The sequence below is a fragment of the Sebastes umbrosus genome, chromosome 1 (assembly GCF_015220745.1).
Source record: "Sebastes umbrosus isolate fSebUmb1 chromosome 1, fSebUmb1.pri, whole genome shotgun sequence".
NCBI lineage: Eukaryota > Metazoa > Chordata > Actinopteri > Perciformes > Sebastidae > Sebastes > Sebastes umbrosus.
The window spans coordinates 7,862,716-7,889,703 of NC_051269.1; the positions used below are offsets into that span (position 1 = coordinate 7,862,716).

Here is a 26,988-nt window from a genome sequence, read left to right on the forward strand (position 1 = left end):
TCCGCAGGCGTTCACTCAACCAAGTATACCAGTGAAAAAAGACAACATTCCTCTCCAGAAAGATGTGGATCGATGGCCTTATCTGCATGAAGTTCGCATCTCGCATATCGAAGCAGAAGTCGGCTTGCTTATTGGTACTGATGCCTTTAAAGCCATGGAGCCCCAGCAGATAATAAACAGCAGATGTGATGGGCCGTATGCAGTGAAGACTCCTCTTGGATGGGTCATCAACGGTCCACTCAGAGGCACCACTACAGCCAACCTAGAAATGGTGAGTCACTCAGTCAATCGCATTTCAGTATCCAATGTGGAAAACCTGTTGACTCAGCTGTACAATGCAGACTTCCCAGAGAGAGGATACGATGATAAGACTGAGATGTCACAGGAGGACCGTCAGTTCCTTGACTCAGTGAAAGGATCAACACAGCTAGTTGATGGTCACTACTGCATCGGACTACCACTGAAAGACGAAGACTTAAAAATGCCTGATAACAGATCTTTAGCCGAGCAGCGCCTTACAAGCCTCATAATGGGAAAAATCGTCAAGATAATGCCAGACTCGAAAGGAACCGTCCGCAGTGTCTGTGTTCAGACGAAGACAAGCACATTGGAGAGACCCATAACTAAGATATGCCTCTTGGAGGAGGCATTGTGAAGATCAAAAGAGACTGAATAAGTTAAAGACATTTATCTGTTTAGGTTAAAGCAAATATGTATCTTTAAAACCTGAAAAAAGGATTTATAGTTTGTTGTATAAGTATTAGTATTAGTATTGTATAAGTGGATAATGTCTCTAAGCATTTATGTTTGATAATTGATATGCTAACAGCCTAGTCAATTAGGGGCAGGTTATGTTAGAGCCATTTGTTCAGTAGAAATATCTGTGGTTAATTTACATTTTGTTTTATTTGCTTGAGATAAATAACTGTAGTTTCACTGCAGTGTGCTCAATAAGGACCAAGTGTGACTGCAGCCAGTCCTGTATTCTGATTGGGCGAAAGCTAAATTGTGCTGCATGTGCTCTTTAAACGATTCAGTTGAAGCCATGGAGCCTGGAGAGCACACTAGTCTTTGACCGTGCTTAATATACCGTGCTTAATATTACTGTTCTTACCTTTTACTGCTTATGTTTTTGATATTTTGTTACCATTTTTGTATTTGAAGACTGAAGAAAGATTTTCAGTAAACGGTTGAAATGAAGAACATGGACTACGGAGTTTTATTGAAACACGCGTCAACTACATGCTTGGACTCTATAGCTTAAGTGGGCATCTTTAAGAAATAGACGGAGCCACACTTACAACGTGGCTGATTTGCAGTCTAATAATACTAACTAGAAAATGCATTTCCTGCTGAAAATGCGTGGGAATGCTGACAGCTGAAAGGACCTGCAGGATCTCTGTTCTAGTCAGCTGCTCGATAGCGGTGTTTTAGTTTTAGTCTTTTCAAGTTATATTGAGTGTAGGGAGCCTTCCTTTAGGCCTGTTTTCATTTGGTGTTCCCCTCTCCCTTTGAATCGCTTGCGATTTTTGTGGTTATCCTTCATGAGTAACTTTAAGATTCCCCTGGGGCCTCATGTATAAACGGTGCGCACGTACTAAAATGTTGCGTACGCTGTGTTTCACGCTCACGCCGGGATGTATAAAAGTCAACGTGACGTGAGAATGTGCGGACCGTGCCGTAAACTCTAGACCAGTCGTGAAAATGTGCGGGCCGTCCTCCAAACTCTGTCATCTGGCAGTGTCAAACTACAAAGTACTGAAACTCGCTAAATGTGTAAAAATATTTTTTCCACTCAACTTACTGAGCTTTATTTATGATGTGGGATCCAAAAAAACAACAACACATATTTCTTTATTAGTTTGCGCATAATATTTAACATCAGAAGGCACAACAAAAACACATTTAAACCTATTTCCCAGAGATGACATGCCTTAACCACCGTATCAAAACAAAAATCGCGTGCTGCACAATGTGGCAGACCAACATGCTGTGTCTGTGCTCCAGAGGAGCTACAGATGGATGAACCGGACCCTGGCACACCTAACAATGAGCCAAAAGCAGCAGCTTTACAGCGCCGTTTAGATGCAACACACAGAATGTAAAGCAACGAGGTGAGTCGAGACAAACATTTATTTTTCAACAAGGTCTTTTAATATATAACTTATCCCACCAAGAACCTCATTCATTCTTTTTAATTCATTGCATATATATTCTTCATTGTATTGACAATCTCTCTCTGTGACTCACAGCACAGCGTTAGTGAGGACACGGCCAGACCGCCGCCCCTCAGCAGTCGAGGCTCGGGCGCAGCTGATCGTTCTTCTTTTTGTTCTTTTTCCAGCGTGATTTGCCGTCGTTATTTGGACAATAGGTGACAGCATGGAGCGTGTTTATAGTCATTTGCATAGTTATTAATGGGAGGAGACAAGGCGGACCAAGTGGCACGTGCAGCTGCGCTCAATTTCACGTTCATTGAGATGTATAAAGGAAAGGTACGCAGGAACAGGCGTACGCACAGTTTTATACATGTGGAAATTTCTGTGTTTATGTACTTTTCCAATTTTGTTAGTACGCCATCTTCCAGTGTGAAAGCTGCGCAGTCTTTTATACATGAGGCCCCTGGTCCGCAATTGCGTCCCTCCCCCTGTCCCCCTGATGGTTAACTTAACGGAAAATGTCCTGGGGTCTCATTTATAACCGTTGCGTACGCACAAAACGGGGCCTGAAATGTGCGTACGCCACTTCCCACGCAAGGAGGAGGAGGCGAAAAATGCTGAAATGAGAAGGACCTGTGCAGTCCAGCTGCAGCGTCCCGTCTCACTTCCTGGACTTCCTGTCATCTCTTGGTCAGCCGGTGGAGGCGGGGCGACGACAGGGGGGCGGGGTCAACACCAACAGTTCTGGGGTCTCATTTATAACCGTTGCGTACGCACAAAACGGGGCCTGAAATGTGCGTACGCCACTTCCCACGCAATAGTTGTGATCTATAAAAACAAACTTGACGGGAGAATGTGCGCACCGGTACGGAAACTTTGACCCGTGCGTACGCACATTATGGAGGCACCGAGGCAGGGGAAACTGGAGACGCAGATGAATTGAAGCCAGACTGTAGACATTAAATGTCATTATACGTATAATGATGCCTCTCACACATTTAACTTCACTTCATACTTATATCCACTGTATCATAAACATTTAAAACAGCAGTGTTTTTTGTGCTAGTGAGCCATAACTATTACATAAGCACCTTACAAATGTAAAAGATCAACACAAATCTCAAAGCAAATTCCGCTCAATATCTCATCAGCGCTGTCTCACCATCATGTCCCCCCCTCCACCACCGGAGCTCAGAGGAGATCTGAGAGGAGAGGACCGGACTTCCGAGAGTCGCAGTCAGCTGTGGAGCAGCTGATGAAATCATCATCATCGGTTGTAGAAATCCAAGATTATATCAAATAGCATTAAAGAATGGCAGAACAGAGCGCCAATAGTTTTAATAATATCTACTAACAGTGTGCAGATATCACCAAGTACCATATTAGTTTTCATAAAGTTGTTGTGTAAAATCGCTGCAGTAAACATGATGTAACCCTCTGGGAAAACCAGTTGTTTCTAAAACATTTAGAGATATTTCCCTCACTGAAAATTCCTTTTATTTAATAAATAACCACATTCTATATTTTATTCTGAAATTAATTTATCATTGTTTATTTTATTTCCGTTTTTGCTCAGAGTTCTAACTTTAACAAACTTTAACAAATAAGCTCATTGGTTCAAAGTGAAATAACTGTTGCTATTGGTGTCAAACATCCCAAGTGGGAGTGCAATCAGCCCGGTGTTGTTTAACATAATGATAAATGATATATTTGAAAATTTAGATGGATGCATCAAATCAGCGATATATGCAGATGATGGGGCAATATGGATGAGGGGAAGAAATGTGCCATATGTGATGGAAAATATAAGGAAAGCAATAGGGAAAGTGGAGAAATGGTCATATGAGTGGGGATTCAAAATGTCAACAAATAAAACATGTTATATGATATTTACAAAAAAGAGAAACATTAATACTGAGAATTTAACATTATATGGTCAGTTGATGGAGAGGGTGAATGAATACAAATATCTGGGTCTATGGCTAGACAGTAAATATACATGGCATGTTCATATAAAACATCTGGAAACAAAATGCAAAAAAGTAATAACTTTACTACGAGCTGTGGCTGGATGTGACTGGGGGGCAGATAAACAGTCATTGATTGACATATATAGGGCGATCATGAGATCAACAATAGATTATGGTTGTATAGTTTATGAAGCAGCAACAAAGACATCATTACAAAAAGTGGATAGAGTACAGTGTAGAGCATTACGGTTATGTATCGGAGCTATCAAATCAACACCCATTAATGCAGTATTAATTGAAGCAGGAGAGACTACACTGGAATTAAGAAGAGAGAAATTAGCTCTAGCATACTGGGTCAGGTTAAAAGGAAGTGGAGAAGAAAATCCTACAAAGGTAACATTACAAAACTGTTGGGAATACTCTAAGTTTCAAGGATATGGATTTGGATGGACAATGGAAGAAAAAGTGCGGACATATGGATTAGAGGCCTTAGAGTTCACCAGGTCCACACCAATAAGCAGCGTACCCCCCTGGCTGCTCCCAGAAGTTAAAATAGACATGAGTATCATTGAAAAGAAAAGGGAATGGCAAGTAAATGAAGTGGGAGTTAAAACAAGTGTATACCTAAGGAACAGCTGTAATAATTATCTCAAAATATATACAGATGGATCCAAAAATAAACAGGAGTGTGTGGGAGTTGGTATATATATTCCAGAATTTAAAATATCTATTTCCAAAAGACTTTCAGACCAGGTATCAGTGTACACAGCAGAAATAGTGGCAATCATCATTGCAATGCAGTGGGTGGAGGAGGTCAGACCTGACAGAGTGGTGATATGCACGGATTCAAAAGCTGTTTTGGAAAGTATACATTCAACAAAAGCTGTAAGGCAAGATCTAATCATTGAACTGTACTATAGCTTGCTAAGACTACACAGAGGGGGTATAGATGTATTATTCTGTTGGGTTCCAGCACACGAGGGGGTGAAAGGAAATGAGTTTGCAGATAAACTAGCAAAAAGTTCACTGCAAAAAGACATTACAGTCCCAGTTTTACTTGGGAAAGGAGAAGGAAAAGCTGTGATTAAAAGGAAAGGAGTGGAGATATGGCAGAAAAGATGGGAGGAGGACCAGAAAGGAAGGAGATATTTCAAAATACAAAAGTCGGTCATAACAAAGACGTATAAAGAAAGGAACAGAAGGGAAGAAATCATCATAACAAGACTCTTAATGGCACGTTGGCTTTAATGGGGAAAAGGAACAGTGACAAGTGTGGGGGTTGTGGTGATAAAGAAAATGTGGAGCAGCATATCCTAATTCAATGTAAAAAGTATGAGGCTGAAAGACAAAGACTACAGGACCAAGTCAGAGAGGAGGGACGGGACTGGGATCTGATGGGGATACTGGGAACAGAGGGTGAGGGGGCTGAAGGCACCAGGAAGGCATTATTAATGTTCTTAAGAGACACAGGATTGGTGGATAGAAGTTAAGAGTAGGAGTAAAGAGCAAATGACATGATGTTACACACTCTTGTACAGTAGGTGGCGGTATGCACCTTAAAGTTGGTTGCGATCCGCCAGAAACCGAGAGAAGAAGAAGAAGAAGAAACATCCCAAGTCCCGCCTCCTCACTCAGGTGAGAGACGCAGTGGAGTGTGGGAAACACGGAGATTGATGAGAGAGCAGCGGAGAAGCTGGATTTACAGAGTGATATTATTACTACTTATACTTGATATACTACTGAACAGAGAGAAGTAAAACTATATCTGAGCCAGTAAGAGCTCCGTCACCTATTGAAGCGACCTGAGAACATCTGAGAGCATCGTTTTATTCTTTTCTTCTCTCGGTGCGTTCCAAACATTAAAGCAGCCGCCGCACATGGCATCACGAGTCAAATGCTCTGAGCTGGCATAGTGAAATGTTTTGCCACTGAGCTGTATTCTAAAATGATATTTTGTATTTCTTTGGTGATAGAGGCAGAAAGAGATATGTGTGTGTAATATGTGTGTGTTATTTACATTGTGTGGACAGAGAGGGATTATGTAGCTGAAGTTCATGGGTTATGAGATTAGCTTGATTCTGTTCATCCCTGTGCTGCTTGTGTGCATCAACGCAAGGTGTCAGTGTTGTGACAGGGAAAGTATTCACATTGCCTTACTCACAATATTCACATATAGTGAGTATTTAATGTTTAAACTGTAGGTTGTTTGCATAATAATCTACAACTCAAATGGGTTCACATATTAAATAGTCATTTAATAGTGTTGTTTACACTTTACTATTGAGTGGTTTATAATAATAGTGAGGTTGACATATTTCATATGTTAATATTACGATGCAAGTTAATATTGTGATGCAACAGTTATCCTACATTCATGGGTTAAGCATTGAAAAGTTGTATTATATGTTGATATTGATCAAATTAAACTGTACAGTTAAGAGCTTGGATAGATTTGCATATATTGCTATATAAGCCGTGTTATTTTACACAGGCTAGGTTTTCTGGATACCCTTGAACTCCGGATTTGGATTGGAATCTCTCCCTGACGAGGGGGATGGCGAGCTACCCGTGCTGAGCACCTGGATTGAGGAGCGCTTTCAACTTTCATCTGCCTTGCTGTCAGTGTGGTAGGACTGTGGGGAAGGACCTCAAAAGACAATTGGATCTGAACATTTTATTTTGGGGATTACTTTTATTTTTTAGGGTGCACCCAGTTCAATGTACATTTCAAACTGAACAAAACTGAATGTCGGCAGTAATTGTGAATTTATTCTGTGTCAATACAATAATTTCCCCTTAAACTTAATTCTGTGTTCTGCTTACTCATTGTGGTGTCCGATTCCTGTTCATTATTCCTCTCTACGAATCTAGGTTATACTAGTCCAGTGTATACTTATTCATCAGGTGGGTTACAATGACATGACTTATTCATTTATTTATGGTTTATTAGATAGGGACAGATACAGTATACATATAGACAAAATGAAAACGGCTATCCGATGCAACTATCAGACTGTCTCCAGTGCGCCACCGCGCTGCGCCACTCTGCTTCCTCCAGTCACCTCCAAACAGCACATCTTCACCAGTATGGATTGTGTAAATTAACAAAGTGTGTAAATGAAGCCAGTGACAGCTCTCACACAATCGTTACACTCCATATCGGCATTATCATTATCAGTCCTAATCATAATGCAGGACAAGTTCACTATAAAAACTTAAATAATAAATAAATAAATATAAATAGTGTACACCTGTCAAACTTCCTTTTTTCTAATGATATCCAGGTGGGGGATATTACTGATTGTCTCGATCATTTTAAGTGAATGGATCAGTGTGATTGCTGTAAAGATATAAACACAGCGGTGAGACTCGGAACATGCTGCATGGTGCTGGTGGATATACCGTCACTGTGAGGACTACGTGACGTGAATGAGAGAATCAGGAGGTAACGAGTGTTCAGAGACCTCCTCACCTACAAACACCTCCATCTCTGTGTCAGAAAAACTCCTTTTCTCTGTCTTCCTCTCGGGAGTTGCCGTGATTCACCGTAAAGATCCACTGATCAACAACAGGCTCATTCACATGCAGAAACATTCATGAGGTGCTTTGCATCGACCATTTATGGTTGAATGTGGGCGTGTAGAGGGCGGAATATGAGGCGGATCCACGTGCGCACATTTCCAGGTGGACTGTGATTTATAAAGGGAACATTGCGTGCAGGTGTGCGTACGCACAGTTTTATAAGTCAGATTTTTTTTTGGCGCATGCCATTTTTCGGCTTTTGTGCACACATACATTTTTAGTATGGATCCTACGCACTGTTTTATAAAAGAGACCCCTGGAAATTTTCTTCCAGGACATTTTCTGTTTTTCTTCTGACTTTTTTTCTTAGAGTGTGGTGGCTGATCAGCGCAAGACCTACGAAAAATATGAAAATGTTCTAAAAATGTCCCGTGGTACCAGTCCATCTATCCCCTCATTCACAAACGTTCAGGGGAACCACCCTATGTGTTCCCTGACAATGCAACATTATTTTTCATACTGCCTGCCTGAGTATACCTGTATTCTCCCTCCGTCTGAAACCCTGCGCAAAACCAAGCAAACCAACAACGTGCGCACTTTAATCACGTCCAAAACATTCAAATTTGTGGATCCCAAAGTGTAAACAATGTGCTGGAGTATGGCAATGGAATATTTAATTGGATTTCTTTTGGTCAAACTTTGCCTCCAGCAACCCGCTTCCTCAGTTCTTGTATCATGCCGTAACCCGGCCAGCGTTTCCTGTTATACAATAGTATATACATGTTTTTAAAGTGCTATTGCATATCAAAAAAATAAAACAAAATAATGAATCCTACTGGAGTTGGCACCTCGCCGTGGTGGATAAGCTTGTGTGTCTCTTTAACCCTGTATTTCAACAGGAGACTGATCTAAGTTTCCTTATAAATTCAACCAAGTCAGCTTGGTCACAGGTTAGAGACCGGACAAATATCAGCTTCTTTGCTCAGATTTGAAGGCCATTGCAAAAATAAAACATTGTCATATGAACCTGAAGTGCTTACTCCAACTAAAAAGTTCTCATGTCATCTGTGACTAGAAGATACCGGCAATCTCTGAACTTCACCCAGCGTTATCTCTGTCAGTTTTACTGCTAGCAATATAACCCAAAGTTCAGCATCACTTTAACTGTGATTAGAGGTTACTGGCGACCAATAAAAGTATCCAGCGTTATCTCCGTCAGTTTTACTGCTTTATTGGTCGTCATTCTACCATGAAGGCATGGGGGTGAAGTTTGACCCTGAAGTGACCATGCTCCTTTTATTTGGTTTTCACGTTTTTCTCAGGTTAAAAGCTTTTAAAAGTACCCTTAAAAAATGAGGAGGTAAATATATCATTTCTGTGATCTTCTGACATCTGATCTCATCAGCTTGAACGCACCTTGGAAATCATCAAGAGTCGTAAAATCAGTTTTCTGCAACATTTTGGAAAACCTATTTTGCGGCCACTTTGGAAAGTGGCTGCCACGTCCGTCAGGGGCCGAATTGGCAGCGCCCCGATATCTATATCTTTTCGTGACATATAACCCTACATCTGTGCCAAATTTGTTGCTTTTATCGCAAAATGCACAATTGTTACGAATATTTCAGCTTAGCTGCCCCGCTGTTACATGAGATTTAGATTTATTTTTCATTTGTTTTCTGTGAATCTTTTAATCTGGAAAGAACTTTGTACTTAAGTTTGACAAGTGTTGTATAAATTATTATTATTATTACTACACTGGTTGCTTAGGTTACTTATCTTTACTTTCTTATGTAAAACGAAAAATGAAGCAGTAAAACAATGGCTTATGAGATTTCTTAAAAACAATCTCTGCAGCCTCAGGAGTGTGTGTAATGTGTCACTAGCCTGTCTGTAAACGGCTGCCCGTACAGCGGTCCGTTGCCCACACCGGGTTCCTGTCCCGGGTGAGGAAGAGTTTAGAAATGTGGAGCCATCACCAAAGCCTGAGGAGCCAAGAAATATTTTACAGCTGAAAACTGAAATGTTTTCAAATGTGGAGCAGGTTTGAACCGAGGCTCCGTTTGTAAATGACGAAACATACTGTGCGTTCCAAAACCCATTCTACCATACTACTTAGTATGACAGAAAAAAAGATTTATTATGTCCCAATACATAGTATGTCAAATGCAGTGTGCCAAAAATACCAGGATGTCCCACTACATCTGGTCACATTTTACAGTATGAAAGCCAGCATGCTTTTCTGGCTGTTCTGACCCACAATCCTCTGCACAGCAGATATATTGTATTCATACTGCATGCAACAGTACGTACTTTGTAAGGGCAGCTGCAGTGTGCTAGAAGTAAAAAGGAAAAGTATGTGATTTGGGACGTAGTCAGTCGTGCTGCTCCTCGTCCTGGAATGATTCATAGCTTGATAACTCCTCCCTCCTCTTCCTGCTCTCAAACACAGCAGCTACACTCGGTCCTCTTATTTCCTTGTTCCCTCCCCTTCAGATCGACAGTTTGAAGGTGGGTGTAACCAACATAACACATGATGATTACATCAGAGCTCAAACTAGTGTCGGTTCTCAGGAAGTGAAACTCAGACAGTCGTTGCTACTGAGAGGTGAAATGGCGCAGAAAGGAGTTCAGCTGGACCAGGAAGCAATCTCTTGTTCGATCTGTCTGGATCTACTGAAGGATCCGGTGACTACTTCCTGTGGACACAGCTACTGCATGAACTGTATTAAAAGCTTCTGGGATGGAGAGGATGAGAAGAAGATCTACAGCTGCCCTCAGTGTAGGCAGACCTTCACACCGAGGCCTGTCCTGCTGAAAAACACCATGTTAGCAGTTTTAGTGGAGGAACTGAAGAAGACTGGACTCCAAGCTGCTCCTGCTGATCACTGCTATGCTGGACCTGAAGATGTGGCCTGTGATGTCTGCACTGGGAGGAAACTGAAAGCCTTCAAGTCCTGTCTGGTGTGCCTGGTCTCTTACTGTGAGAAACACCTCCAGCTGCATTACGATGTAGCTCAATTAAAGAAACACAAGCTGGTGGAGCCCTCCAAGAAGCTCCAGGAGAACATCTGCTCTCGTCACGACGAGGTGATGAAGATGTTCTGTCGTACTGATCAGCAGTGTATCTGTTATCTCTGCTCTGTGGATGAACATAAAGGCCACGACACCGTCCCAGCTGCAGCAGAAAGGACCGAGAGGCAGAGAGAGCTGGAGGTGAGTCGACTCAACATCCAGCAGAGGATCCAGGACAGAGAGAAAGATGTGAAGCTGCTCCAACAGGAGGTGGAGGCCGTCAATCGCTCTGCTGATAAAGCAGTGGAGGACAGTGAGAAGATCTTCACCGAGCTGATCCGTCTCATGGAGAAAAGAAGCTGTGATGTGAAGCAGCAGGTCAGATCCCAGCAGAAAAGTGAAGCGAGTCGAGTCAAAGAGCTTCAGGAGAAGCTGGAGCAGGAGATCACTGAGCTGAAGAGGAGAGACGCTGAGATGAAGCTGCTGTCACACACAGAGGATCACAACCAGTTTCTTCTTAACTACCCCTCACTGTCACCACTCACTGAATCTACATCCAGCATCAATATCCGTCCTCTGAGCTACTTTGAGGACGTGACGGCGGCTGTGTCAGAAGTCAGAGATAAACTACAGGACGTTCTGAGAGAGAAATGGACAAACGTCTCACAGACAGTGACTGAAGTGGATGTTTTACTGTCACAACCAGAGCCCAAGACCAGAGCTGGGTTCTTACAATATTCACGAGAAATCACACTGGATCCAAACACAGCATACACACAGCTGTTATTATCTGAGGGGAACAGAAAAGCAACAGTTATGAAACAACAACAGTCTTATTCTAGTCACCCAGACAGATTCACTGGATGTCGTCAGGTCCTGAGTAGAGAGAGTCTGACTGGACGTTGTTACTGGGAGGTGGAGAGGAGAGGGAGAGCAGTTAATGTAGCAGTCGCATACAAGAGTATCAGGAGAGCAGGGGGGTCGAATGAACGTTTCTTTGGATACAATGATAAATCTTGGGCGTTAGATTGTTACCAAAACAGTTATAGCTTTCGGTACAACAAAGTCCAAACCCCCGTCTCAGGTCCTCCGTCCTCCAGAGTAGGAGTGTACCTGGATCACAGTGCAGGTATTCTGTCCTTCTACAGCGTCTCTGAAACCATGACTCTCCTCCACAGAGTCCAGACCACATTCACTGAGCCTCTCTATGCTGGACTTTGGCTTTATTATTATGATGACACTGCTGAGTTGTGTAAACTGAAATAGACAGAAGTCATTTAAGGGTTAAATTCAGTGTTTTAACTCTTAAACTTCTCTGGTGTCCATCATTGTTGCTGCAGAGCTGATTTGTGTCTGGACCGCAGAGGACCAGCCCTACAAACACTAAAGTGTGTCACTGCCTGACTGACTGAGTGATGAAGTACAGGATTCATCAGCGACTGTTGCAGGTTCCTCATTGGTTGTTGCTCTTTCTAAATGAAAAGCTGGAGAACAGTTCAGTGTTTATGTTTTCTGGGGATTGTGTCAGCGGTTCATTGAATCATTACATCGTGCTGTTGTTGTGCATGTGCTATTGTTTATAGTAGTTTAAGTTACGTTACGTTGTGCTTCGTATTGTGTTACCACCGTGCATTCACACCAAGCAGGAAGCACATTAGCAAGCCACACGTCGCTACTGCGGTATGAACCCAAAATAAACACACTGTGCTGTGATTTAATATCAATAAACGGATCAAAATGATGCCGAAATAACGACATTATGATGTTGATTTGTAAAAAGACTGAATTCATGCTTTGTCGGGTCTGTCCGCAACACAGCAAGCAAACAACTTTTAAAATGCTTGTTTTCTGAAGGGAGTCCGGATCGATCAGTGCCAGGCTATGCTAACATTGTAGCTGCTCCATCAACACTCCATCTAGGAATAAACACGCAGCAACAACATCAGTGATGACATCAACTTTGTAAGTATGTATATATTGTTACACACCACTTATATGATGAATGCTTTTGATACACATGCTTTAATAAAAAGCTGAAATGCTTTTAACCTGCAGACTGTATGTCATGATGATACATTTACACCTTGTATAAAATGTATAATATACTGACTAGTACATGTCACCATTTACTATTACTGAATGCAATTTGCTTCATTATAAGTTGTCTTTCAATCAAACATTAAGATATAAGTGGAAAAAACTGTTCACAAGACATTATAGACATGACCACTGATTATTTGTGTAACAATTTAGCCACAAATTCACATCCTGACCAGATACGGTCCAGACAGATACTCGCTTTAGACTGAGTCTTGTTCTTTTCATGTCTTCACTGCACAGAGATCAGCTGTCAATCAAACATTATGGGCTCTACTTTGTAAACGTCTCTGTGCTCTAAATGTCTGATGAATATGTGTATATATATATATATATATATATATATATATGTGTGTGTGTTGTTGTTTCTCTTCCACTGCACGGGTCTTAAAGGAAGGTCTAGTGATTTATTTCTTATCATAGATATTCTGTTCTCACCACTTTTTGTAAAGATATCTAGAATCACATTTATTTGTTGGGCAGACTAAATGTTGTCGTCCAGATCGACGTACAAACGAGATCCTAAGATGTTTAATGAAACTGTTATTATCATGATCATAATCAATAAGGAAATCATTATTCTCTGTTACATCGCTGAGATTCTGCTCAAACAAACTGATGGTGTGGATGAAAATGAATCTGTACGTGAAATCATTGAACAAGAGTCATTTAGCAGACTTTACTGATGGGATGTGTGAACAAACTGAAGGTTTCTATAATCAATAAACAAGAATGAACTAAGTCTTTTCTTGTCTTTTTTCCAGGGTATCATACAAAGCTCCAGGCTGCTTTGGATCAGGATGACGTCCTGAAATTGAACCGTTTTGTCACAAATGCTTCAAAGTTAAATATGTGAGAAAATTATTATGAAGCATATTTAAATATTTCAGGACAGTTTAGTTTGATAACTCCGTGTTGTCAGTCAGCTGTTTTTAACCAGTCAAAGAACAGCATTTGTTGTGAAATCACACTGGATCCAAACTGATTTGGTGTTCATGGTATTCGACCTCTAAATCACTATTCCAATGCTTAGTCTGTTTATGATAAATATCCCATGAAATAAGGAATAATCCCACAACATTATTCTTATTTAACATTGATTATTATTAGTTATTCTCAGATGGATTTCTCTGTTTGTTGTGTGTAGAGGTGGCTTTACTTTACTGTTTAAGTTCTGGACTACCCCACACTGTCTTCTGTCTGAGTGTCCTGAATAGTGTATATAGAGTAGTCTTTGTCCAAATGAACCCGTACAAATTCACAAGTGCATACATTTGTGTTTGAAAGTGCTTCTGTCTCCGCATATTGACTGCTGAACACGTGGAGATTCTCTCAGAAAGCGCCGACTTGGACCACAAGAGGTCAGGAGTGCTCAGTTTTAAAGTGGTCTGAGGATGTTAATCCACCAATCTGACAGCCTGAACTCATTCAGTCAAAGTCCAAGCCAAGCTTTCACATCTAGCTGTTAGTCTGAAGGACATGAATGTCATCAGGACACTGAGCCATATCACAGTCAGATGCTGAACTAGCGGTCCTGAACCTCGTCATCGCTGTCATTACTGTGAATGCTCATTTTGATCCAGAGATTTCTGTAGAACATGTGACCGATGGACAGTAGTTCAGACACTGCAGTGAGCTTAATGGAGATCGTCTGACCTCTTGACCTCTAGTAGAAGACGTTGCATGGTGTGAAGGACAGCAAACGGCCGTATTGTTGTCATGTGATTGAACGTGCATCAGTAATTACATTTAGCACAGATGTAGGTTTATATGTTATGAAAAGATATAGATATCGGGGCGCTGCCAATTTGGCCATTTTCCAAAGTGGCCGCCATTTAGGCGTTAATATTCCAAAACGTTGCAGAAAACTGATTTTATGACTCGTGATGATTTCCAAGGTGAGTTCAAGCTGATTAGATCAGATGTCAGAAGATCACAGGCATGTTTTTATTTACCTCTTTATCTTTAAAGGGCACTTTTTAAAAGCTTTTAACCTGAGAAAAACGTGAAAACCAAATATAAGGAGAATGGTAACTTCAGGGTCAAACTTCATCTCCTTGCCTTCATGATAGAATGACAACCACCTTTAGAACAGCAAGATCTTCAGCTTTCCATCGGTGTATTTATCTTTTCATTAGCAGTAAAACTGACAGAGATAACGCTGGATACATTTCTCGTTCACCAGTAACCTCTAATCACAGTTAAAGTGGTTGTATTGCTAACTAGCCGTGATATCGGCCCAACTAAAGGAGAAAATCATCATCAATTGCTTCTGCTGCTTTTGTTCTCTCTCCATTCAGTCCTGTTGCTAGTGAAACAGGTCGATAAGGTTGCTTTCACTCATAGCCCGTTTGGTTACCTGAAAAGGTGGGTCTCGGTCCGCCTCCATGTGGACTCTGGTGCGGTTTGTTTATGTAATTTTAGCATGATTTCAAAAGCTAAACTAATAAATCCACCTGCTGATTGTGAAATCTGTTCAGGAAGTGATTTCATTGATCTGTATTTAAGGCCATGTATAGAAGCACGCCAGCGAGGAGGTTTTCCCTGATTAACAGGTCAAAAGCAGTTAAACCCACCGATCGTAAGGTCGACGGTTCGATCCCCGGCTGCTCCGGTCACATGCCGATGTGTCCATGAGCAAGACACTTAATCCTTGTCTCTACTATTATTCATCATAACATGGCTGATTTGCAGTCTAATAATACTAACTAGAAAATGCATTTCCTGCTGAAAATGCGTGGGAATGCTGACAGCTGAAAGGACCTGCAGGAGCTCTGCTTCTGGACCCTAAACTTCTGAATAATATGTGCAACTGTAGGAACATCAAGCTGCTTGGAGATGGTCTTATAGCCTTTACCTTTAACATGAAGGTCTATCATGTTCTTTCTAATCTCCTGAGACAACTCTCTCCTTAGCTTTCTGTGGTCCATGTTCAGTGTGGTACACACCATGATACCAAACAGCACAGTGACTACTTTTCACCCTTTAAATAGGCAGACTGACTGATTACAAGTTTGAAGATACCTGTGATGCTATTTACAGGACACACCTTAGTTTAACATGTCCCTATGGTCACATTATTTTACATCTTTTCTAGGGGTACCATCATTTTTGTCCAGGCCAGTTTCATTAGTTTGTTTTTTAAAATGATTCTATTGAACCATAATTCAAAAGCAATGTCTGATTTTCATTAGTTCATTTTCAGCAAATTTTTATTTATTATTACTTTTGTCAGTTTCAAGTTATTTCAGTGACAATTGTGGGTTTTTCTTTCTTTAACGGAAGGGTACCAACAATTTTGTCCACGTCTGTAGCTAGCTCTAATGCACCCCCCCCTAACTCATGCTAACTCATATCCGGGTTTTAGGACTCATTCCTGTAGCACTCTATAGCTAGTGAGCTAGGCGACATGCATTCCCAAGACCCCCAACAGATCACGTCAAAGATGCAACTAATTGTAATGGGTGATCTTTCCCCCGTCGCCACACCCCTTAATCACTGAGACTGAGAACGGTTGACACCTTGATTACTCCCCTAGTCTAGCAGCCCCTTAAAGGGAGCAGTTGGTGGCCAAGCGGAGGCTCGGCTCACTCTGTTCTGTCCTGTTACTGCTGTTGAGGGAGATGAACATCAGACTGAGGTGCCGTTTGTAGTCTTAGCTCCCCCCTTTTTGTTTAAAGTGGTGGCCCAACACCAACATAGGTTTCTTGCTGTAATAGGGGAGGGGGCATTTATTTAGTTTATCTGTAAACCAGCTGTTGTGGAGGTAATCGGGAAGTGAACATTCCTAGCTCTCTGCCAGTTAACAGGACGGTTGGGTTGCTATATCCTTGCAGGTGGTTGGTCAGTGGGTGGAGGGATTCTTCTTGTGTTGGGGTTCTTATTGCATGTGGCTTGCTGTGTCCTCCTAACCCCTGTGTGCTCTTTACCTTGCAGTGTGAGTGGAAGTAACTGTGTGTTTTTCCAACTACTGGTGGTGGTGAACGGTTCTGCATTTCCTCTCCCCTCACTCCATTCCTCCTGTGGGTTTCCCTGGCACCCTTCCTCCTGTACTGGTAAGGTTAGTGGTGTAGTGACATTTTTTTAAAAACACTTTAACTCTATTTTTGTAATAAAGGACATTATTTTTCTAGCCTGGCTTCTCTTGCAGCTTTTATCATTGCAGCAACTAATCACCATTTTTGAATTTAAATAAAAGTTATTTGATTTTGAAACTTGAAACTCACGTCTCTGCCCCGTCTCTTTATCAAGGAACTTGTGTAATTTGGTTGGGTTATGCTCTGGGTGAAATTCCCAGAGTGGCGTTGTCGGGTTGTAATAGCCTGGGTTTCTGCTAAGTGCCCGGGTTACATAATAATTATGCATTTTGTAATGGAGTTATTAAAACAGATTGCTCCGTCCTGGCCGAACAGTCACCGTCGGTGCAGAGAAGGCGTCATGGTCTCAGTGGTCACGCTGTCCTGCAGCTGAGTAGAGCCTCACTTCTGGATATTTTGCGCATGCTTACTTTGAGGAATTGATGTAAGCACAAATTCTCAATTCATATTTGAGTTGTGACATACATCTTTCAAAATGATTTCCTTAAATTTGAATAACATAGTTTAAGATAAAATGTGCATGTTAGAGCCATTTGTTCAGTAGAAATATCTGTGGTTAATTTACATTTTGTTTAATTTGCTTGAGATAAATAACTGTAGTTTCACTGCAGTGTGCTCAATAAGGACCAATTGTGACTGCAGCCAGTCCTGTATTCTGATTGGGCGAAGAGTGACGCCGTAGATAATGGAAGTTGCAGAAAACGGCCAGAAGAGGGAGCCAAAGCCCACGGCAAAGGCTGTGGAAGAAAAACTGAACAGGCTTAAAGTGGCAGTAGGCAACAATATTTTGGCATAATTTGGCAAAAATTCCATGATAACCTCTCAGCATATTGTAATTCAAGTGATCTGAGAGAAAACTACAACTCTGCTCCTCCTCATGGCTCTGTTTACAGGCTTTAGAAAATCTTGCCCGTGACGGCAGACTTTGACCAATCACAGGGCATTTCAGAGAGAGCGTTCCTATTGGCTGTTCCACAAAAGGAGATGCGCGTTCACGTCTGGTCTCTGCAGATAGTGAAAGACTCGGTCAATGGCGGAACAACCTACTGAAAAGCTTGCTATTCCAGCATTGGCAGCAACTGCCTACACCTCAAAACAACCCAAAAAAAGAAAGACAGACTTTCAAAAAGACAGTCCAAAAGAGAGTCCGACAATAAGCGGAATAAAACGCGTGTCAATATCGGCGAAGCGTTTCAGCGGTGGAGAGATCTCCGGGACAGCATCGGCCTCACGTTGGACTCCGAGCTAGCCGTTCTTCTCCTGGACAGGTAAGCTACTAACTTCGTTTTCCTGTAATATCTAAATGTTTTGTACTGATTTGTTTGTAGGTAGCTTTACCGTGAAAGCAGGCGATGAGTAGCCAGGTTGAAAGTACGTTAGCCTTCTGCTAACCGTAGCCCGAGGCTTGCTGCGGCTAATTCAAGTCCATGTTTATGTTTATGTAGCTACTGTAGCTGGATCCTTGAATCACAGTCTGTCATCTCAAAGGGCTTTATAGACCCATAAGTTTACTAAGAGAAATAACGGACAGTAATTCCCATAGAATTGCCGCTATATAACGACACATCACAGTCAGTAGTACTCGATACAGTAACCTATATGAGTAGCGTTACTCATACAGTAACGCTACTCATACAGTAACCTTACTCATGCAGTAACGTTACTCATACAGTAACCTGTATGAGTAGTGTTACTCATACAGTAACGTTACTCATACAGTAACCTTACTCATACAGTAACGTTACTCATGCAGTAGTGTTACTCATACAGTAACCTTACTCATGCAGTAGTGTTACTCATACAGTAACCTTACTCATGCAGTAGTGTTACTCATACAGTAACCTGTATGAGTAGCGTTACTCATACAGTAACGTTACTCATACAGTAACCTGTATGAGTAGTGTTACTCATACAGTAACGTTACTCATACAGTAACCTTACTCATGCAGTAGTGTTACTCATACAGTAACCTGTATGAGTAGTGTTACTCATACAGTAACGTTACTCATACAGTAACCTTACTCATGCAGTAGTGTTACTCATACAGTAACCTGTATGAGTAGCGTTACTCATACAGTAACGTTACTCATACAGTAGTGTTACTCATACAGTAACCTGTATGCGTAGCAGTAACGCTACTCATACAGGTTACTGTATGAGTAACACTTCTCATAATTCCCCGTTCAGTATTGTTTATTGTCCCATGGGGGAAGCGCGTTTTCCACCGACATAATCTAGCCTTCATATTGTTAAAAACCAGTTTCTTTAGTTTTCGTGGTTTGCACAAAACAAACAGCCTTCAAACTACCCCATGCCCATCCCCCATCCCCCATCCCAGCAACATCCACCCCCTGGATAGTTATTTGTGTTTACAGTCATAATGTGAACAGGGCTTGCAGCAATTATTATTTAGCAAACTAAATTATTACTATTACTATTTTTTATATGTTATTGAGTCCTGATTTCCAAATTACATTCCATTTTGTGATTCATATTTTCCCGTTTTATTTTTTTTTTCAACAATAAGCAAGCTAAGCTTCATCTCCCCCCCACAACACTAACCCCCACCAGCAGTGGAGTTAGGTTTCACCCTCATTCACAACCTGTACAGTCATTTCTTAGTAATCTCAGCCTAGAATGTCACCATTTCTTATTTATACTTTGTTTTATATTCCTTTTGCAATGACATGTATGATCAAAATCTATAATGGTATTGTATGTATGTGTTTTACAGCTATGAGAAGATAAGGGTAATGTTAACACCACACAAGGTTGGACACTTTGCCAGACTGCCAGACCCAGCAGTATCTTGCATTTTGGCTGAATCGCTCTCTGACCGGTGAGTCTAACTTGTTTTGTTTTTTTGGCTATTATGTGCAATCAGAATTGGCTTATGCCTTTCCATTGATGTCCACATGAAGAATCATTGGGAAACCAGCTGAACTTGTCAAGACAGATGCCCTCCCTCTGGTTCATTTTGATTTAAACTTGATTCCCTAATTTTCAGAGATGATGACTTCTCTGTAGCTGGTGTTGGAGAGCTGGATACCAGCAACAATGAGGATGGATCAGTACAGGAACTTGATGCAAGGTATATTTTCCATGCCAGTGACAAATATGGTAGCATACAGACGTAGGCAAAATTGTTGGTACTCTTCCGTTAAAGAAAGAAAACCCCACAATGGTCACTGAAATAACTTGAAACTGACAAAAGTAATAATAAATAAAAATTTACTGAAAATTAACTAATGAAAATCAGCTGTTGCTTTTGAATTGTGGTTCAACAGAATCATTTTAAAAAACAAACTGATGAAACTGGCCTAGACAAAAATGATGGTAGCCCTAGAAAAGATTGAAAATAATTTGACCATAGGGACATGTTAAACTAAGGTGTGTCCTGTAATTACCATCACAGGTGTCTTCAAACTTGTAATCAGTCAGTCTGCCTATTTAAAGGGTGAAAAGTAGTCACTGTGCTGTTTGGTATCATGGTGTGTACCACACTGAACATGGACCACAGAAAGCTAAGGAGAGAGTTGTCTCAGGAGATCAGAAAGAACATTATAGACCTTCATGTTAAAGGTAAAGACTATAGGACCATCTCCAAGCAGCTTGATGTTCCTGTGACTACAGCTGCACATATTATTCAGAAGTTTAAGGTCCATGGGACTGTAGCCAACCTCCCTGGACATGGCCGCAAGAGGAAAATTGATGACATATTGAAGAGACGGATAATACGAATGGTAACCAAAGAGCCTAGAACAACTTCCAAAGAGATTAGAGGTGAACTCCAAGGTCAAGGTACATCAGTGTCAGATCGCACCATCCGTCACTGTTTGAGCCAAAGTGGACTTAATCGAAGACGACCCAGGAGGACACCAAATCATAAAAAAGCGAGACTGGAATTTTCCAAAATGCATATTGACAAGCCACAAAGCTTCTGGGAGAATGTCCTTTGGACAGATGAGACAAAACTGGAGCTTTTTGGCAAGTCACATCAGCTCTATGTTCACAGATGCAAAAATGAAGCATCCAAAGAAAAGAACACTGTACCTAATGTGAAACATGGATGAGGCTCGGTTATGTTATGGGGCTGCTTTGCTGCATCTGGCACAGGGTGTCTTGAATCTGTGCAGGGTGCAATGAAATCTCAAGACTATCAAGGCATTCTGGAGCGAAATGTGCTGCCAAGTGTCAGAAAGCTTGGTCTCAGTTGCAGGTCATGGGTCCTCAAACAGGATAATGACCCAAAACACAGCTAAAAACACCCAAGAATGGCTGAGAACAAAACATTGGACTGTTATGAAGTGGCCTTCTATGAGCCCTGATCTAAATCCTATTGAACATCTGTGGAAGGAGCTGAAACATGCAATCTGGAGAAGGCACCCTTCAAACCTGAGACAGCTAGCAGTTTGCTCACGAGGAGTGGGCCAACATACCTGTCGACAGGTGCAGAAGTCTCATTGAGAGTTACAGAAATCGCTTGTTTGCAGTGATTGCCTCAAAAGGTTGTGCAACTAAATATTAAGTTAAGAGTACCATCATTTTTGTCCAGGCCAGTTTCATTAGTTTGTTTTTTAAAATGATTCTGTTGAACCATAATTCAAAAGCAATGTCTCATTTTCATTAGTTAATTTTCAATACATTTTTATTTATTATTACTTTTCTCAGTTTCAAGTTATTTCAGTGACCTTTGTGGGTTTTTCTTTCTTTAACGGAAGAGTACCAACAATTTTGCCTACGTCTGTATAAGTTATATCCTGCATTCTTGGTGGTTATATTCTGTCTCAGAGTTTGTGATGAGCAGTAATGTGATCTTATTCTCTTATTATTTCATTGTGCTTAGTATGACATCACTTGATTTGAATGCTGACCGCATCAATGTAGAGGAGTTCAACGACATTCAGAATTCCATGTAAGTTTATCTGTTTTTGAATTTCCTCTTTATTTTTTATGTGCCCCCTTGTATATTGGTGCAAGATAATATTACTAAATAATTTTATCCTGTCTATAGCATTGACTGGGCAGATGACACCTTGTGCCACGCTGAAGAGACAGAGTCTGTCTCATCTTTGGAGGAGGAGGAGGAGACCAGTGATGACGACAGTGATGCTGATTACATCTTCCCTTTGTGTGTCCGGTAAGTCACTGTGGTGTGTGTAATTATCTATCCATCCATTTTCTTTTTTTTTTGTGTCACGGGAGGGGCCTATAGCTTATGTTCACATTCAGTGAGTGCAAGGAATGTGATTACATAACAGGTGTCCTACATGTCTGAAATTATGTATCCATTTCACAGTGCTTTTTTTGTGATTCATAATATTTTCCCAACAGAACTGGTGGTGCCCTCCCCTCTACGAGCATTCGCTTGGATGCACTTCTAGCCATAAGTATGGAGGACACTGTGCATGACTCTTCAGACGTCGGTCCCACTCTCACAGATGCACCTGAGATGCCAGAAAAGCTCCAGCCCCAGAGAGAAGATGAGGTCATTGGCCAGCCAGCTTCTATTGCCTATCATCTAAACTTGAAGCTGCTGGCTGAGTACCTTCTGCTGCCCATCCCCATGTGTACCGCCAAGGACCCTGTTACCAATGCAGCGTGCCAGGCCCATGGACCCTTTCAGGTGACGGTCAAATCCAGGGCCACAGCTGCCATCATTGAGTGGGTGAGTATTTATTTTACAGTATTGATATTATGTTGTCTTTTAAAATATTTTAACAATGTAAGCAGCAAATTGTAATTGCTGCATCACAAACTGTTACAAACTGCCTTGGTGGGAATTGGGCAAGGCTGTGAAGAATCTTGTACATTGAGCTGACACCAGCCAGGAACAGCCATTTTTGGAAAATATATGTACTTCATGACTTTGGAGTGTGTGGTACTTTTTGCCCATATTATGTGTTGTATAGTGCAAAATATATGCAGCACCGCACTAAGCTTTGATATGCACAATAAAACACATTTTGCTTTCTGTCACTCTTCTTTTTTTTCTAGACGTTTCCCTTTGGTCATATTGTGTGGCGTTCAAGTTCACAGTCCGCTCTCAAGTATGGGATGCTGATAGGGGACTTCATGTTGGCTGTCAATATCCTCCTCTCTGGAAACAACTATGCGAAAGTGGCATTACTGTTCAAATTTATGAACATGGGGATGGTGGGAAGGTCCACATTTTTCAAAATACAGGACACCTACTGTGTGGACACCATAAAACAGTTCTGGGAAGAAAAGCGAGGATTAGTTATTTCCCAGCTAAAGCCCAAAGCCAGTGTCGTGGCCCTGGGTAAGTTCTATTTTGACATAGATTTGTGGATATGATACTGACAAATACCGGTTGTTGTACAACCGGAAGTGGTCAGTATTATATCCACTAGAGTGAATCATAAAAAAAGTGTGTTCCAATTTCTGAAATGATTATTTATGTTTTGTTTTAAAAGGAGATGGTCGGATGGACAGCCCTGGATTCTGTGCACAGTACTGCACATATAGTGTGATGGAGAATGACTCTAAAGACATCATCTCCATGGTGACAGTGGACAAACGTGAAACGGCGCGGAACAGTGTCATCATGGAGAAGGAAGCCTTCATCCGGACTTTTGACACACTTCGTCAGTAAATAGGAAATTTGAGAGAAATATGTACTGATGCTCATAGCCAGATAGCTGCACTCTTTAGTACGTATATAGGTTTTTAGTTTGTTATTCATTTTTAATATGTGTGTTGACTTGTGCAGGAGTCGTGCAGATGTCTGTACTTACAAATGTCTTTTGTTCACTGTTCATACAGCCAAGGGCATATATAAGTCATGGGGAGTTCGCCATACCCTTGACATGTGGCACGGATCGAAAAACCTTGGAAAGAAGATCCACCAGGTAATATTATGGAATGTATTTCATTTGAACTCATTGTCACTTCGTCACAAAACTTGCTTACACCAATAATTTTCTTTGATTGTTTTTGCATTTCATTGTGTGGTCAGGCGAGCCAGCAGAAGGGGTGCTCCATTTTACTCATTTGGAGCAAGGATGTGTGCAACCACTTTTGGTTTTGTGCCAAAATGTCGGCAACCTATGACGACTTCTTTGTAAGTACTATATGAACTGTTATTTATATTGCTACACTTGTGGAGCCAGAAATATTTCACAGCTGCAGACATCATTTCAGCGTAATGTGTCGGATCATTGCTGATGCGTTATTGTTCTCTTAGGACATGTGGGCTGGCCTACTCCATCACGTCACAGGAGCACACGAGTGGGCTCTTGGCGCCTGTCACCATGGACCCTTGTCGGACAACAGGGACAAGGAATGGATAGAGAAGGGATCTGTGGCACACAGAGCACTCATTGAGATAGTGCTAAATGCACGCTGGCTGGGTGAAGTAGTGAAGTACCTGGGATTTAGGTATGTGGGCATGGGTTTTACATGTAATGTTTATGTTCACAAGTATTTAACTCAAACAAAGGAAGCTCCTGGCTTACTCCCTATAAACCCACATAGGGAAGAAAAAAGTGAGTAAATCTTGGGAAAGATCATGCAGAGAGTGGGTCCCTTTTTGAAAAATCTCTAAAATACAGATGATTGTAAATCATGCAGTGACTTGATCAAAGTCCTTTTTATTTTTTTACTGTCCACCACTGATTATGACTATATGTATCAACTAATGACAACATAAAAGATCTAACACTTGTTTTTTACTGTTTAGGTCTACAGCAGAACTTGAGTCATTTCACAACCACATACTGATGTATGCCAGCAAGAGATTCAGTTTCACCCCGCCCGTCTATTCAGCTCGCACCCTACTTGCTGGTTTGGATTATAATCATCATGTCCACCGACCAGTGCAGAGAAAAGCTGATGGCTCCATTGAGTAAGTTCTTAAAATTGACAACAGTATACCCACTAAAACGGAAATATATTAGTTTTATAATATAAGGTCGAATTTATACATGAATAATTATAATGAATGTTGCCCTTGCACAGGCAGCAGTTTTGCAAATTTATCACAAATTCATTTTTCAATAACCATCTTTTCCTGTTTCGGTCATATGCTAATTTCATTATGTCAGATACCAGAAGCTGTACAACAAGAAGTCGCGGAAGTGGAGCCTGTACACAATGAAGGTCGACAAGGACTATGGCTACATTCCTGACCTCCAGAGGGCCATCCTCCGTAGCCGCACCACAGCAGACAGAGGCATGCCGCGTGTGAGACGCCAGAGGCCTGATGACCCGCGGCAGTATGGTGTGCTATGTGGTATTCCACCTCCAACCACAGAGGAGCTACTGCACACACAAGTCAGTCGACGACAAGGTATAGAAGTTCTTTCAGTGGGCCTCATTCAACATCCCTTCTTCAGAAACCCAAATTGCATGTTTTCACACTAACCCTTGCAGCCTTCACAACATAGTTTCTCATTACACTGATTCTGATTTTAGTTGATAAAGGTTGAATATAGATTTTGTTAATTACAAGCAGCTTTTTGACGACTACAGAGATGTTATATGAAAGGTATAATTTATGATAATGTAAAGACATCACGCATTGACACACAAAAAGAGACGCATTGACATATTGTCATTGAAATAATATGGTACTATAGCATGAGAGGCAGAGTAAGAAACTTCTCAACCAACAAAAGACCAGCATAGAGTTGCATGCTAAATAAGTTATTATATATGCATTACAGCAGCCTTTTAAAAAATATTATAGCCTATATATATATATGGCCTACATGTGTGACGTTATAGTCAAAACTAAACAACTGATTTCAAAATTCTAACATGCTATTCTTTGTTCATTCGCAGGGCCAAGGACTACCTAAGTGAGCAGCCGACCATAGGAGAAGACGTGACCCCTGCGACACCTCACCTGAGTCGATCCCACCTACACCCCTACTATGGCCACCACTCAAAAATACTGACCAGGGGTCAGACATGTTCTATAGGCCTAGCCCCACTGAAAGATGGTGTACTTATTTTTTAATTTACCTTTTTTTAAACTTTTTTTGTGGTGTGTTATGAATGTTTGGGATTGTCATCTATATTTTTGAATGTAATAAAAGTGTTACCCAAGTGAGCTGAATTTCTTTACTGCATGGTATTGACACTGGCAGTCGTGAACAAAAAAAGCAGGTGGTCATCCTTCAATGGATTTATTTTTACAAAAACAATGGCAAGAATAACAATATCTGTCCCTAATCCTCCACACACAACAGCTGGGAATTACAGTTCTGTTACCCCGCCCCAAGGCTCCATACTGCCACACAACAAACTGCCGGTAAGCAGCATACCGGAACTGTCTGTTGTCCTCTCCGGGATTGGGTACGTCCTGCTGAGCCCTAATGTCGTTCCAGATCCTCCTGGCCAGGCGAAGGACACCCTCATGGAGGATGTAGAGGTCCACATGAGGTAGCAGGGAAATGCAGTTCTGTGGTGGCTGGCCACAGCACTTCCTTTCCACGTCAGTGGGCATTTCCCTGCACCTCATGCAGACACACCTCAGGTTGATTGGGGTCCTGGCCAGGAGGACCTGGTGGAGGAGCGCTGACCATTAGATCAAATATGAGGCTGGGATCCCTGAACAGACATCTCCCCAGAAGCTCCCGACACTGCTGCAGGCTCAAACACTGAATTCTGGCCTAGAAAGACAGTAGATCAGGGAAAAAGTATTACTTTATTTATGAATAAACAATAATGATCATAATGTGGGCATAAAGTATGGACATGTTATATTTTGAGATACCTGTTCATCTGATATCCGTCGAGTTTGTAGTTGTTGTACTCTGCTGAAGTCATCTTCAGCCAGAGGGTCTTCAAGCTGACTCTGTCCTCTCCCCCGGCCAGACCCTCTGCCACGTCCACGTCCACGTCCACGTCCACTAGCTCGCCCTCTTCCTCTTCCTCTTGCTCGTCCATTCGTAGCCGGCTGCTCCAGGACATAGTCAGGATCTGACTCGACGGTGCTCTGTTAGTAATAGATATGTAACAAATGTAAAATTACCATTTCCATTATGAATAACATGGTCATGGTTTTATTTATTTTCAGATGTGTAAAGTTATCTATACAGACTAAAAAACACTAAAGTTAGAAAGATAGCGTTACTGAAACTTGAAGAAGCAACTGGCCGTTGG

At 41.4% G+C, this 26,988-nt stretch overlaps 3 protein-coding genes and 1 long non-coding RNA gene across 5 annotated transcripts in view; 3 read left to right on the forward strand and 1 right to left on the reverse strand.

Moving 5' to 3' along the window:
* The window catches only part of LOC119486943 (ral GTPase-activating protein subunit beta-like), a 592,951-nt gene that overhangs the window by 21,054 nt on the left and 544,909 nt on the right, over positions 1-26,988 (reverse strand). The gene's annotated exons all lie outside the window — the stretch shown is intronic.
* On the forward strand, positions 10,122-11,929 carry LOC119487121 (E3 ubiquitin/ISG15 ligase TRIM25-like). The gene has a single exon (XM_037767785.1). It carries the CDS (start codon positions 10,262-10,264, stop codon positions 11,927-11,929), a length of 1,668 nt encoding a protein of 555 aa, XP_037623713.1. The 5' UTR covers positions 10,122-10,261.
* Positions 17,886-24,784, forward strand: LOC119487160. The gene is made up of 10 exons (XM_037767829.1): positions 17,886-18,125; positions 21,704-21,772; positions 21,872-21,997; positions 22,192-22,525; positions 22,855-23,140; positions 23,295-23,465; positions 23,644-23,729; positions 23,837-23,941; positions 24,065-24,258; positions 24,560-24,784. Exons 2-10 carry the CDS (start codon positions 21,705-21,707, stop codon positions 24,726-24,728), a joined length of 1,539 nt encoding a protein of 512 aa, XP_037623757.1. The 5' UTR covers positions 17,886-18,125; position 21,704; the 3' UTR covers positions 24,729-24,784.
* LOC119487199 lies at positions 24,921-25,933 on the forward strand. Its single transcript, XR_005206657.1, has 2 exons — positions 24,921-25,168; positions 25,663-25,933. It is a non-coding gene; the product is annotated as an uncharacterized LOC119487199 (long non-coding RNA).